The following is a 14,805-nucleotide window of genomic DNA, read 5'->3' as shown; positions in this document are numbered from 1 at the left end:
GTCATGTATTCACATTGTTGATTGTCCACAAATTGATTTATTTATCATGTTATAAAACATATAAAAGCATTAAAAGCATAAATATTGAATCTGAATGCACTACGAATTACGTACGTCATGACAGCTTAAGACTTTAAATTATGTTCGGTCACGAATTAAGAGAACAATATAATTATATATATTAACATTATTAAGTAATAACTAGTAAGTGCCTAACTTAACTCGTGTATTCTGTCGACTTGGTATAATGTAATTTTGTCTATTCTAAGTGTCCAACTCATTAGCTCATTGTAATTGTTGTAATCATAATTACATGCATATTACAGACTGTCTGTGTGTATATTATATTTTCATCATTGTTTAATTAAATTAATATTTAATTTAATACTTTTAAAAAATGTCTCAAAATGAAATTAGGTAAGTAGGTACAAAACATTAAATTAACCGACTGATTTATAAATGATGTATTCAATTTATCAGTAACTATGTGAGGACTGCTGAAGACGTAAAAAAAGTCATAGAGCACGCAAAACTTTCGGAAAAGGATCTTAAACCAAATGTACAACCTGTTTATTTTGGAGAGAAGTTTGAAAACTACAAACTGTTGCAGTTGGATGAACACATTCTGGCAGATCTCAAATGTGGTCAAACGTATGATTTAATACAAATTAGTATTATTGATATTCACAATTTTTTGAAAATTTTTCTATTATTGCCAATAATAATTAACAATGCATAGAATACATACTTTATATTATGGTATTATTAATAACAATTTTAAATCAACGAATAGTTATATATTTACTGGTAAATAAAATAACTCAAATTATCAGCAAAATGTCCCTGGTTCAACTAATTTTAACACCATCATATAAACATACTAATTGTAACTAAAATTTAATATTATAGTAATTTTACTTTAAACTGTGACTTACTAAATAACATAAAAAAAGAATTGTATATTGTATAGAATTATATTGATGAGCTATATTCATAATTCTCATTTTTTTATTTTACCTATTTATTACATTTTTAATAGATTAATTTGAATCAAAACATCCTCAATTCTTTATTTAAAAATTTTTGCAAATAATCTCCTTATTGAGTTTTATTGCAATTTAATACTAAGCAAGCCATCTCTTAGGTACATAGTTATCTAAATTGGAAATACCCTAAATTGTTCTTGTACTTACTACTTACATATTTTGTTATTATGTGTCTCCATAATTTACTAAGTCAAACCTTGATGCCCTTTTAAAATATTATTAATTGCTCATCAGCTATTTGGGACTATTCTCTAGATACTTCCTTTTCATCTTATTTATTTTTATATTATTGTAGTGTGGTATTCAAAGGAGATGATGATGAATCTGCTGTATTGTGTACTAAGACTAAGACCTATGATGTTCAAGAAGCTGAAACATCAAATTCAATTTTATTACTTCCTGAATTAACATTTCCAAATGAAGAGTTCAACCACAAAGAACTCACTAGCAGAAAAGTAATACATTTTAGGGATGGGCCAATACCTGATACTGGATTTACTACTAATTTATGCTACCAATAAAAAAACCGATAACTAGTATATTTTAAAAACAATATTTTTGGCATAAACCATGAACTGATATTAAAGATAACTGATATCAGCTATATTCATAAAATTATATTATAAGTCTATTGCTATAGTACTACCATTGGCACAAACAATAAATCTCTTCTTTTGTGATACTAATATATTATATTGGTTGATTTGTTTGTTTTTATGCTATCGGTTCCAATATCAGTTTAAAAAAATACATCCTGATATCGAGTAACGACTCTAGTATCGGCCCACCGCTAATATATTTTATAAAAGTGGCAATGTTATGGTAAATATTTAAAAATTAATTTTTGCAGGTAGTTGGTATATTCCATAAATATTTAGAAGTGAAACCTTGTAAACCACGTCTTACAAAATTGAGAGAATTACTAAAAAAATGTAGTTATAAAGGATCAGAACTCGAAAAAGAAGTATTGAGATTCAGCGAAACTTATACATCTGAGGATTTATTAGCCAAGATACAAGCTAGTGATGACGAACTAAAAGATGCTCTTAAGGAAATGGGAGCATTCCAAATCGATGGTAATTTAAAGAAAATAATAATTCAATAATGATAAAGAAAAACCTTGGGCTAACTATTAAATCATTCATTTTAATCCTTATTTATTCCAGGTAAATGGAGAGTACTAGATTTTGAATATGAATGTAGAGCTTTATCATTTTTATTAAATTTGATTGATGAACAGTCATGGCCTTACAATACTATACCTATGGATGAAACTCTCAATATTCTTGGTGAATTATTACCTCCGGTAATATTGCAACACATTATTGATCAGTATAGTACTTGGTGTGTATCATCAAATTTAAGTAAGTTTATTAACTATACAACGTTTTTCATTCTATATAAAAAGTTTTTTGGTTGTTATTTTTTTATAAATTTATAGTATTGTATTTAAAATATTTTTAAATAAGATATAATATTATGTTGTATAATAAGATATAATTTAAGTAATGTGCGTGTATATTCAGAAAATATTACTTTAAATATAATGTAATAGATGAATTATAAATAAATCATTGATACTATAAAAAAGTTGTCCATTTTAATTTTTGTTATCCAAATTATTAAATATTTTTATCTTAAATTAAATGTCTTGTATTTTTATAGGTCAAACACACAGATCATTAATTGAAGACAAAGTGTGTAGATTCATGGGTGTTGGACTTTTACGTCCGTGTGACAAATTTAATTTAACTGATTTTAAGACAGCCTGGCAAGGAAGTGTTCCGGAAGGTTAACTTATAATTTATAACACTGTATATTTAGTGTTATTAAAAATTACATAGCATGTGAAATTATGTTGTTCTCCAGGAATGACTACAAATTTGAAACAATTGGATGGAACAGTGCTTGTTGATCAATCCAGTCATCCTCAGACAATTGCCTATTTCAATGAACAAGACTTACCAGACAATATACGCGAAAGATTTCAATTATTATTTCAAATCAGAAAGAAATGGACGCTCAATGAAATACAACCATTTCTCGAGTATTATTAAAAAAATAACCTGATAGTTTCAATATTTTTTAATATATTGTTTTTATAGGAAATTGGCTACTGATAAATTGAATGTAAATTCCTTGTTGGCTAAGTATACCAGAGCTACTACTGTGGATGGAGTGCGGTTTTATTGTTCAAGATATAGTGGACTGTGATCAGGTAAAAATAAATAAAGCAATTAATATATTATTCATACTGTATAATAGAAAAATAATCTTTTTTAAATACATTTATTGTTGCCATGGTAACATTATGTTCATATGAATTTTTCGGTGTCTTAATAAATTCATTTTAAAATTTCAGATGATTTAGCAATAACACTGTATATAACATACATGCATTAAATAAACTTATAAAAAATTCTGTCTAAAGTAAAACAATAAAATGTAAATAAATATTAATTTTAAGATATACCTATATATGTATAAAAAAATGTACACATTTAAAAATAAAAACAAGTTTTAAAATATTAATATGTTTTTGATTTACTAAAATTCAATAAGAGAACAAAAATTACTTATCACGACAGCCAACAATTTTATAATTTAAAATTAAAAAAAAAAATTACATATTTACAATATTACAGTAAGTTAATATTTTTTTAAATGTTTATAATTACATTCAAACTTCTTAAATTAATACTGACAATTACATAATATCAGCTACCCATTAAAAGAAAAATAATATATATTATGTATATCAGTCTATGGATTTCGGTAAACAATAATAATATATTAATTATCATAAGTGTAAGACTGCTTATTTGATGAGTCTCATCGTTATTTTATATAAAAGTTTGTAATTCTGTACCTATTCATCATTATACTTAAAAAAATTTTTTTTTTTTATTCAGGAACAATGTGTTGTTTATATTTAAAATTTAAATAGTTGACGTTTATGTCTTCGACAAACAGATTTACAACAAGGATCTGAACACGAAGACCACTTCGGACATTTTTTACGGTCACATCTCACTTTTCCATCCTGAAAAAAATTTAATAAATATTACAGTTAAATATAATACAATTATGTTGATTAATGTGTAAATACTGATTTGCTGTTCTAAAATAGTCTCTGTATAATATATAAACATATAAATGTAGTAAAATAATAAGTTATTTAATATAGTAAAATATTATATTGTGAGATTTTATAATAAATATACTTTTTTTAATTTGTAAATGCATGATACATTAAGTAAGACCGTTTTTAATACATACTTTGCATTTACAATTGATGCACTTGACTTCACCATGTGAGTATATCTTAGGATGCCATTCTTGGCCATTCTCATATGGACCTCCGACAGGATAACTGCAACCACCGTTTGTTAGTATTTCTAAATCTGAACCACTCTCTCCATTGACTTGTTGATCACCCTGGGCTAGTTGAACGAGTGGCCCTGTTGGTTTTGAAGTAGTTTGCAATGTGGATGGACAAACCTTACAACAGGAACGTTTGGTTGCCCTAATAGCCACTCTTTGGTCACATTCTAATGGCGGACAGTCCATACGTTGGCACTTTATTTTTAAAGATGTATTCTATTGAATTTATAAATGGATAAAATTATTAAAATTATTTTTTTTTTAACATTTTTGAATTACTAACATTACAATGACATAGTGTACAGGTGTCAAAACCGTTAGGAGGTAGATATGGATGCCAACTACTGCCAGCTTGAAATTGCTGTCCAGCTAGTAAGCAAGAGTTTGTTGAAATGTTTTGATTTTCAAATGCGTTATCTAATAAAAAAAAAAAGTATTAACAGTTGGTACAAAAAACAGTTTCCCAGCACACGCATTTCTGAACATCAAAAGTCAAAACCTATATTTTTATAGGGTCGAAAAATCGTCTCACCTGCATGTGTAGTCTTCGCTTTACCAATGTCCAACAAAGACAATTTGAATGTAGCAGTACCAATTTTGTGTGAGCTTTAACATTAAAGTGTTTATTTCTTTAGGTAAGAATATTACCTCCGTTTGTGCTGTTGATTTTTATATTTTAATTTTAAAGCTTGGTTATGAGGATATGTAAAATATTACAATCTAAAAAAATTTAAATATCTTGTAAAACCAATGGACAACCACAGGTTTTATGCTTACATTTAAAGTTTAATAATATAGATCAATTTCACCTAAATAATAGGTAGTTAATATTGAATTACCTGAAAATAACAACACAAAATTGGTACGGCTAAACGCAAATTGCTTTATGCTACATCCTACAAGTCAGACTACGTCTGTAAAACGAAGACAAAACATGCTGATGTGACAGTACTCTAAATGAAAAACGAGTACGATTTCGGATAAAATTACCTTTATCAAACCCCTTAAAAATGCTTGCGCTGACATCGTCTCAACTTGAGACTCAGGTATTTTATATTTACCTTCACACGTTGGACAACACATTCCTGGCTTGGCAGAAGGCACTGCACATTGAACTACTGGACAAATTATAATATCACATATTACTCTACCGTAATGGCAATTACACATGAAACATTCGTCTACTAAGGATGTCCATTGGGCGCCATGTTGATAGTACTTTTGACCGTGTAAACAACTTAAATGAGACGCGTGCGGATGGTCTGTTTCGTCATCGTTCATGAGTATATTGTTTGAATCGTTATCGCCCGCTTCGCGAGCATAACAAACTGCAGGAACGTTAACCTGATGATATTAATAATACGCCGAGTAAGTAAATAGAAAGAAACGATTACATTTATCCAACAAAATAACTAACATATTTCCATTCGGTTTTCAGCATGGATTGTCCTAGTTTCGGATCCCACAGGTCCACGTGCACGATGTTAACATTGAGCCGTAATAGTTCTTCTTGGCCTAAGCCAATAGTGTACCCTTCGAGGGTCGGCCCTTCAAATTCCTCGAGAAGTCTTCTGAATACCGGTGCTCCGGGAAGTAGAATCGGAGAGTCTTCGATGTACAGCTCGAAGATGCGGTTTTTAACGTTAGAACCGGATAGGACGACCTGTCGATTATTTAACGTGATTATATAGTTGGCTGCAGTGATATAAATACAATTTTAGCAAAAGCTCACTTCATATTGCAGCGTACAGTCGGGACCTACGGTCATCCACAAGATTCCGACCATCGACCGTTCGTCAGGGCTGGACAAAAGCATCGCGCCCGACGTGTCTCTGGCATCAGCCACCGGTCTCCATAGAAATCGATTCTTAAAGCCGGACGACGCACTGAACAAGCTCAACTCTTCGGAGTACAACTGTTCCAGGTGTACCGGGCCCACGGTGGACACTGACCCGTTGCTCCAGTTTTGGACGATTGTCTCGGATATATCGAGAGCCGACACACGGGACTCGCTAGAAACTGCATTACGCAGAGGAAAATTAAACGATCGTGTTTAATGGGATTGCGTTAAATCGAGTGCGTCTATTTCTGTAACCTTACCAATAGCCAACTCAGTGACTGCGTTATTGTCAAATTTAACACGATACTCCAACGCTCCGTCCTTATTAATAAACGCCCAAGCCACGCCACTGGTCCTGCCAAAACGCATTAAAAACAAGAGCATTATTCAAAACAATCGGAACCACGCCAGATAGTTATAACAGCTAAGCGAATAATTTATTTCCGACCGTAATCGCCGAACATATCTCAGCCGCCGCAGCCGGTCGTGTAGAAAACAGAGTACCAAACAATGTATAGACGATTTGAATCATATGCACTTTATTGCTGATGACACGCTACATGTATATAATATATAGTATGCGTATATATACTAGAGGGAATTTTTACGACTAAAATATTGTAAATATTTACTTTAATTTTTCGCTTTTTCCCGTCGAAAATGTGCATGATATACGCGCAGGCACTTACTCGGGTAAACGACTGGCAACCAGTACGATTATGAGATAGAACTATTTACCATTAGCGACCAACTGCACTATTTTCAGTCATCCACGTGAATAATTTAAGTGACACGAGGTCATTCACACGCGTGGTCAACCCATTATACAGTTTACAACTTTCATTTCGTGCAAAATGTATTGGTATATACTATATATAGGTAGAGGTTTCGTTGAAGACACGTCGAGCCGCATAATAATACGTATATATATATTAAATTATATAGTTTCCCTTTCAGAGGAAGTGTGTCTTTTCCGCGTTTTGCCAAATTGATCACAATGCAATGCCAAAAGTATTTTTAAAATGATTGTGTATTTGATTTTCAAAGTAGCATATATAATAAACGGACGCGCGAATTAAATTCCGCCTATCGCACGAGTGCATTTTATGGATACCGCGCAATAATTCACAAACGCTCGGCGCGTGTCGATCGTCGGCTACAACACATCATCACTATTGTTATGCACACCTGTCCTTTTTTGAGTCCATTTGATGGCCGTTGGACGTGACCGACGTCTGGTAGAGATCGCAAGACACCCGGGGCACCACGACTCCCTGCAACTTGAAACCCGACTGTTTGGCTTCCAGAGTGACGACGACGTCTCGTTTGGACAAGGCGTTGAGGTCGGAAAACGTGACGGGTGATTGTAATTCCACGACGGTCGTGCTGTTTGTGAGCTTGTCCACTCTTATGGTCTGCAATCATTGTTTACAACCGCGAGATTATAAAATCGTACGGTTTACGTATTTCGGTCGAATAAAATGGTAAACGTCACAAATAGCACTACACGTGCTGCGCACCTACCTCTTCTATAATGGTGCGGTCGTTTCCGGCATATTTCAATTTGACTAGGAACGACCCGCCGTCTTGGCGGCCGGTGAATGGACCGTTGAACATGATTTGTACGTGTATGGACGGTGATATGGTCGATATGGACACAATGCTCGTACCGCCGGAATCTCGAGCGTCACCCGTGAGAAGCGAGCTGAATGCCTCCGTGTCCAGCGCTCTAAACCTACGTTAACTTTATTAATAATACGTAGTACACGATGTATAATATAATATTTCAGTCACGTACACATTGTGCGAGGGGTGGTTCAATCTCCCTCCCCGAATCGTTTTCAAAAAAAAAAAAAATATGTTTCATTATAAGAATTTATCTACATGATTCATTCATGGTTCTTTTAAACGTCGATGTCATATACCTACTGTGCTTTTATGATAACGTCATGACGATAAATATTTTTTTCTTATGACTTCTCCTCTCCCCCAAAATCGTTTTTCTGCTGTATACGTGTCTGTAATATTTATACGTGTATATATATATATACCTAAACTAGAAACTACATTGATGGATATTTTTGACGAAAAACAAACTTTTATTATAGGTCAAATCGCGAGTAGGTACACCCAATAGTATAATATAATACTACCCACATTATTTTATGTTCTGGACGAAAAAATTGGGATAAAATATGATTTAAATTAAAAATGAGAATATTGTTCTATTTAAAATTATATGGATTCTTATCCTACGAAAATTGAACGTATGATGACTGTCTCGTACGTCGAATACTCAAATCTACACTTAACGCATTGTCTTGTGTCCCTGTGTCCTATTTGTATACACATTGGTATTCAGACTCTAATTGATTATAATAAAAACACAAAAAATTCAAAAAAAATTTAATGTTAGGTACATTTTTTCTAAGCCCCCCCCCCCAAAAAAAAAAAAAATTCTGGATACGCCATTGATTTAGACTGTAGTATGTTATATTTGTCATGCACAATGTATATAATATTTATAAGTACATTAATGTATTATAAATTATAATATACAAATCTAGATATAGGTACTCCTGCAAATGAGACGTAAGGTATATAAACTGCATAAGGCAAAAATAAAAAATGAGTCTCTATTTAATGATATGGAATATACTTAATTTATTTATCGACTATATCTTTGTAGTCATGCAGAGTTGAGGAAAACTATTAGGTAGGTAGGTATATTACATTGTGATTGTGTCCTATTTAGCTTACCTGTAAAGAGAGCCACTGATGATAGCCGTGTCCCAGACAAGTGATACGGATATCTTTTCTTCGCGTAGCAAACGCTTGTAGTCTTTGGATACTCGTCGCCAGACTCCGCAAATTTTGCCTGTCAGGTTCTGGTAGGAGGTGCTTGATAGCAATGCCTAAAATAAGATAGTTCGATTTATTCTCTACGATCTAACCAGATCACAATTTATTTAGACCATACAATTTCTTCAATTATGTTGCCATTGGTGTCAACGAACTGCACCATTCTAGGCCTGTCATGTTTGTTGGTATAAAACGAAAAATATAAATGTTTTCTGTAAAACGTAAAACGTCCGGTTGCAACATAGTCCAATCCCATTTCTTGCAACGACGTCGGTGGGAAATCCATCTTCCTGAGGAGGTCACTACTTGATTTTATTGATTGACCAGTCAATACAGCAGCAAAATCTATAAATAATAAAAATAAAAATATATACATTTATGGATTTTGCGATTATCATAATGTATTCAACCAACTAAATATGCGTCTAATATCATGTTGGATGATAATCTAAACGAAAATACAATTAACAATTTAATATATTAGTTTGATTTGAATGTATATATTTTATTCACGTTTTATGGTTCTACATCTGCACTTATGGGTATTATAAATTATTGTTATTATTTTACTGCAGGAACTAGGAATCTATATAATTTTTCATTCGTTCAATATTTCCGTGTGTTTGTACCTATTTTGTACAAATATGCAATTATGAATTTATATCGCATTTGGCATACTTAAAGTTTAGTTGTTTTATTACTATTCTATTAGACAGTTAAATACGTTAGTAGTTTTTCAATATGCTTTTGATGGTTCGTTCAAATATTTTATCTATATATTATCTAGGAAGCATACTATAGCAGACTACAGAGGCAGACAGTTGGCATAGGTGCTCGTTTACACTCCATGAATTATTACATTCTGTGGTGATGCCGACATGTTTGAACCATGAGGCGAATTGTCAAACACAAATTTATTGTTTTCACTAAAACCATCTTTTAAATTTTTCCACTGAAACCCAATACCTACAAAGTATAACTGATTTCGATTTACCTGAGTTGATCAATCATCATAGTTAGCTATTATTATACTTATTTATAGAATACTTAAATCACAGTTTACAGTAAACGTAATTTTAAAAGCCTGATTTTTTAGTAAGTTTATTGTACATAGGAACATGTAACCTAGCAGGGTTGGCCTGGTTACAGCAGAGGGCAAGAATTCCTGCCTAGGCCCTATCATGTTATAGTTTTCAGTACCCCGTTCACTAATGATGTACAATAAAAAATATAACCATACATCATTATGTTCAGATATAGACGAATGCTAAAAGTTCATAAATGTGACGATCTGGACTTTTCAATAATCTGCATAATATTATGCAGTATTCACTCCATTTAGTTTAATTGTTTTTTTAAGGCTAATGAGCCTAAATTGCTACTTTGGTATATTCAAGCCAACCCCGAATATAAATATATGACACATTACATAATCATATTAATTTTTCTATCCTAGTAATTCTGAGACCATAGCCCGTGTGTGGGGAGTATACCTAAAGGTACCAACTTTTTGCGGTTAAAATACTAATTACTTAATCCGTAAATTGTAATCGTAGGTATGTATTTATATTTATCCAACATGGTTTATATTTTAATTTTTAATCAACGGAAATATAATTTTCAATAATTATAAGGCATTTATTATTTTGCTCGAAATTCGATCCAAACAACTGGTTTTCATCATAGATATATTGCAACGTAGTGAAAAATGTAATATATAAACTATGAGATGCATATTATATATATAGATATATATGTATAAGTCATAGAACAATACTTACGTTTCATGCTCTTTTCTTCTTCATCTGGCGGATCTTGAACAAAATCCTCTGAAACCAACAATAAATACATTATTTTATATATTTGAATGGCGTAAGTAAACATAAGAAGATTCAAATTTGAGGAGTGACGACACCCATAATTAATTATGTATTTTAGCCAAATTATATTACAGTGGTTTCGACATACATTTAATATAATGCATAAAAGCGTATGTTTATAAGTACACACTTTATGGTCTATATAGTATATAGCTATACTATTTGTACATATCATAATATCATTGAGTATATATTGTACAATATATACTCAATGATATTGTATATAAGAGTTTTATATTCATGTATATATAATCCGTATTAAACCTTGGTGGCGGCCCGTCTATCCATCTATATTGCCAAAGTATTTGCGCACGCCAGACTATTTTCGTCGTCATTTGGAACGTCATAGAGAGTAGGTATATAGCGGTAGTATAGCGTATCGAGAATATTGTGTATAAGGGAAACTGTCGACATTCGGACATTATGTAATGATGTACACATTAATCGGGTCCCCCAAAATATGAATTATGTTATACTATTTTATTATACCTAAATCAGAATTCGGAATATGAAACTACGAAAGGCCGCAAATAACGTCGACCAAAAGTAAACAGTCGTACGTATTGCAGTTAGTAACCAATAACCATTCTCATTGATATGTCAATGAATTTTATATCTTATTTCTATCTGCACATAACTTGATAAATGTTAATACATCGTATCACTTATATGATGAACAATTAATATAATCCCAAAATTATTCATACTATATCCTAAATATATTATTTAATAATAAAACCTCATCAAAATTAGATAATGCAATATTAGTTATTGTGCGATAAATTTCGATTTAATGTGTTCGAGCCAAACTTTTTTATACATAGGCATTGGGTATACTTTGAGTATTGTTATTTATTTGTATTGTGCCCCTAAATACGTACATATAGTATACACGCTATTCAACTATTCATTAGATTTACCTACAGTTAAAATATAATTTATGCTTTACATACGAAATTAACATCTTTAAAATTTTTTTTAAAATTATGTTCAGTAGGTAAATACGCAATTGATTATTAAAACTTAATAAAAAGCTACTTAATACCTAAATAGATTATTCATTTGTTAATGGTATTATATTATTGGAGTACCTACATAAAGCGATAAATAATTTGAATTGAGTAGTAAAAATAAATGTATGAAAAACAATTAACTACCTTCTTGAATACGAAGGTTTAGTCATGTATCTTATACATAATAATTAAGTTTCCTCTTAAATGTCTCATACTACTTATGCATGGATCCTAGAATAATGATTTAAGATACAAAATAAGAATAATTAAGCTAACTCACTTATATATTTTCAAGGGTTGATACATTATTGTCACTTATTGAAGTTACGTAATCTTAATTTATTTAAATATACCTATTTTGATGGTTCAATAATAAAACATATTGTAAGGTCGTACCTAAAGGGGTTACTTTTAAAATTAAATTTATATGACATTGGAATGCATTTTGTAAATATGTGATCGATGCAATTAATTAACCGAAACATTTGTCTAACATTTCTTTGGAGACGAATTATATTCATCAATATTTAAGTTCTTCAGATCTAATCACCATCATATTACATCGAATTCACTTAAATTATTTCATACATTTTATTTTTGGTTCATGCCTTCATGGTCTTCTAATAATTATTATTTATTGTATGGACTAATTATAGTCAATAATAGATCGATAAGTATCTAAATATATAATATAGCCAGTATACTATAGTATAACTAATAATAGCAGCAAATACATTGTATTTTTATATTCACTCGTTCATTGCAAATACACGAATGATTTACGAAAATAATTGAATTATTTGAATGTACAATATTTTTGTTTAAAAACGAAATAATAAAACAAAAGTACAAAAGATAACCATGCATTTTTTACATCTCAAAAGAAATAATATGGGATACTTTTCAGTCACATTGTATGGCTGTATATGATTCCTAAGGCCTAAGACTTAAGTCAATACAGATATAACACTATATATTTTACATTTTTATAAATACTAATATTATACATATACACACACTTCCAGGTTTTTATAAAATACCAAATGAAATCCGCTATTATCATTTTACCAATATGGCATTATGAGCCATGACCTAATGTCCACAGCAATAGTAAACTAGTAAATATAGTAAGTATTATGCAGAACACGTTTTTCGAATTGTTGCATTTTTTTTTATACATTTATAATCATAATTGTCACATTATTGTGTCATATTATTATTCTTATTTATTAATTCATGAAGGTCATTCATAAGAAATGGTTTAATCGAAATGGATACAAAAAAATGTCACATTATCTGTTTACATGCCAAACAATGCTAATTGTACGTTTGTGCACAGCAGAACCAATAAAGTATGCAGCCCTTCCTTAAAAAATAATTTAACAATAGAAATTACTATCAATAAACAACATTTTATATTGGAATTCAGAACGAAATGTACTTGGAATGTTGTCGTTGACAATTCAAACTATAAGAAATCGATTTAATTTCAAAACATTTTACAGATAACTATAACTTTATAATACAATTTATAGCAATATTAAACTTTTATGTATTTTATAATTGTCTTGAAACAAAAAACATTTTTAAAATATAACACATATGTTTGTATAATAGGTACAAGTACCAGTTGAGAAAAAATGTAGATTCCTAAACATTTTAATTGATTATTACCGTTTCAATTTAATCAAGTATCTGATATTTGTACTAATTGGTTGAATTACAACAAAACAAATGCTTAAAAAAATCTGATTGAAACAAAATAAATCCATGCAAATTGACATTAATCATATAGGTAATGTGTCTTACTATGTTTTATGGTGATTATTATTATTATCAAATTTATAGTAATTTTTAAGTGTAATATGTCTTAAGTACTTTAAATTGTACGTAAAAGGTAGAACAAACAATTTACTATCTGTCGTCTATGCTATACGATTTATATAACAATATAAAATAGGTTAACATTAGATCTATATGTACTTAACAATTTTTTTAATGTTGAACCAAATGCCCACAGTATTTCAAATGCGTATAATATAATATGTTATGAAATTAAGTATAAACGAAATATCTTACTGGCATCTTCTCCTGGGCATGATTTGCAACATTTTCCTGGCAATAATATGGGTTCTTCACAATTGGGTTTAGGGCAATCATTTTTTATGTTCCGACATTGCACCCGGCCAATAATTCTTCTTTTCTTTTGAACCTGAATAATGTGTAAAATAATAGATAATTACGGGTTTCATAATTTATTGATATAATTATAGGATGTAGTTTTTATGTATATATAATGCATAGTATAATATTATGCACACAATATTATTCGGAATTCGGATCTCTACATATAACATAATATATATTATAAAGTAGTATAAAGTAGTATAGCAACTATAGGTACTATGACTTTATATTTCTATATTATTTAGAATATAAATTATAACATTTTTGATTTTTCTTTGTACCTATCATCTATACTGGCACCGCCAACAATCATACGATTTCCCCAAAAAAATTTCATATTAAGGTTTAGGATGTATATTTATAACATATAAATATGTATAAAAGTCATATCGTGGTGCATACACTCGGTATGGAATAATAATTTTAATATATTTGAAATTAGACGTATTCGAAGGTAATTTTGCAATTTTGCAATTATTGTTATTTTGCCAATAATTACATACAGTCATGCAGATGCGTTTTCAAAATACATATTAACCATGGAATAGTAACGATAATATATTATATAATTTTGAATAGTATAGTATATATAT

The 14,805-nt window shown here is 30.3% G+C and overlaps 2 protein-coding genes across 3 annotated transcripts in view; one reads left to right on the top strand and one right to left on the bottom strand.

The window, feature by feature from the left end:
* LOC111037015 (sister chromatid cohesion protein DCC1) lies at positions 1 to 4,065 on the top strand. The gene is made up of 9 exons (XM_022319364.1): positions 1 to 417; positions 481 to 651; positions 1,342 to 1,501; positions 1,897 to 2,122; positions 2,213 to 2,410; positions 2,712 to 2,837; positions 2,916 to 3,093; positions 3,152 to 3,264; positions 3,959 to 4,065. Exons 1-8 carry the CDS (start codon positions 398 to 400, stop codon positions 3,258 to 3,260), a joined length of 1,188 nt encoding a protein of 395 aa, XP_022175056.1. The 5' UTR covers positions 1 to 397; the 3' UTR covers positions 3,261 to 3,264; positions 3,959 to 4,065.
* The window catches only part of LOC111037014 (dorsal-ventral patterning protein Sog), a 26,880-nt gene continuing 16,046 nt past the window's right edge, over positions 3,972 to 14,805 (bottom strand). Inside the window, exons 3-15 of one of the 2 annotated variants that reach the window (XM_022319362.1) lie at positions 14,105 to 14,237; positions 10,914 to 10,961; positions 9,251 to 9,477; positions 9,031 to 9,185; positions 7,795 to 8,005; positions 7,459 to 7,685; positions 6,531 to 6,625; positions 6,163 to 6,449; positions 5,848 to 6,093; positions 5,492 to 5,774; positions 4,714 to 4,847; positions 4,326 to 4,646; positions 3,972 to 4,089 (exon numbers count right to left, since the gene is read on the bottom strand). In XM_022319362.1, the coding sequence (XP_022175054.1) occupies positions 3,979 to 4,089; positions 4,326 to 4,646; positions 4,714 to 4,847; positions 5,492 to 5,774; positions 5,848 to 6,093; positions 6,163 to 6,449; positions 6,531 to 6,625; positions 7,459 to 7,685; positions 7,795 to 8,005; positions 9,031 to 9,185; positions 9,251 to 9,477; positions 10,914 to 10,961; positions 14,105 to 14,237 (2,478 nt within the window). In that variant the 3' untranslated portion in view covers positions 3,972 to 3,978. Of the gene's footprint in view, positions 4,090 to 4,325; positions 4,647 to 4,713; positions 4,848 to 5,420; positions 5,775 to 5,847; positions 6,094 to 6,162; positions 6,450 to 6,530; positions 6,626 to 7,458; positions 7,686 to 7,794; positions 8,006 to 9,030; positions 9,186 to 9,250; positions 9,478 to 10,913; positions 10,962 to 14,104; positions 14,238 to 14,805 lie in introns of those variants that run through there. The other variant, XR_002604838.1, reaches the window with a different exon arrangement.

This window comes from Myzus persicae, unplaced genomic scaffold, assembly GCF_001856785.1.
Source record: "Myzus persicae strain clone G006 unplaced genomic scaffold, MPER_G0061.0, whole genome shotgun sequence".
NCBI classification, from domain to species: domain Eukaryota; kingdom Metazoa; phylum Arthropoda; class Insecta; order Hemiptera; family Aphididae; genus Myzus; species Myzus persicae.
Note: the sequence above shows the minus strand (reverse complement) of the source record. Positions and strands in the feature narration are given on the sequence as shown.

Coding starts and splice junctions, on each gene's coding strand:
- LOC111037015 (XM_022319364.1), top strand. CDS start 398: ATGTCTCAAAATGAAATTAG. Junction 418..480: donor ATGTCTCAAAATGAAATTAG/GTAAGTAGGTAC, acceptor TCAATTTATCAG/TAACTATGTGAGGACTGCTG. Junction 1,502..1,896: donor AAGAACTCACTAGCAGAAAA/GTAATACATTTT, acceptor TAATTTTTGCAG/GTAGTTGGTATATTCCATAA.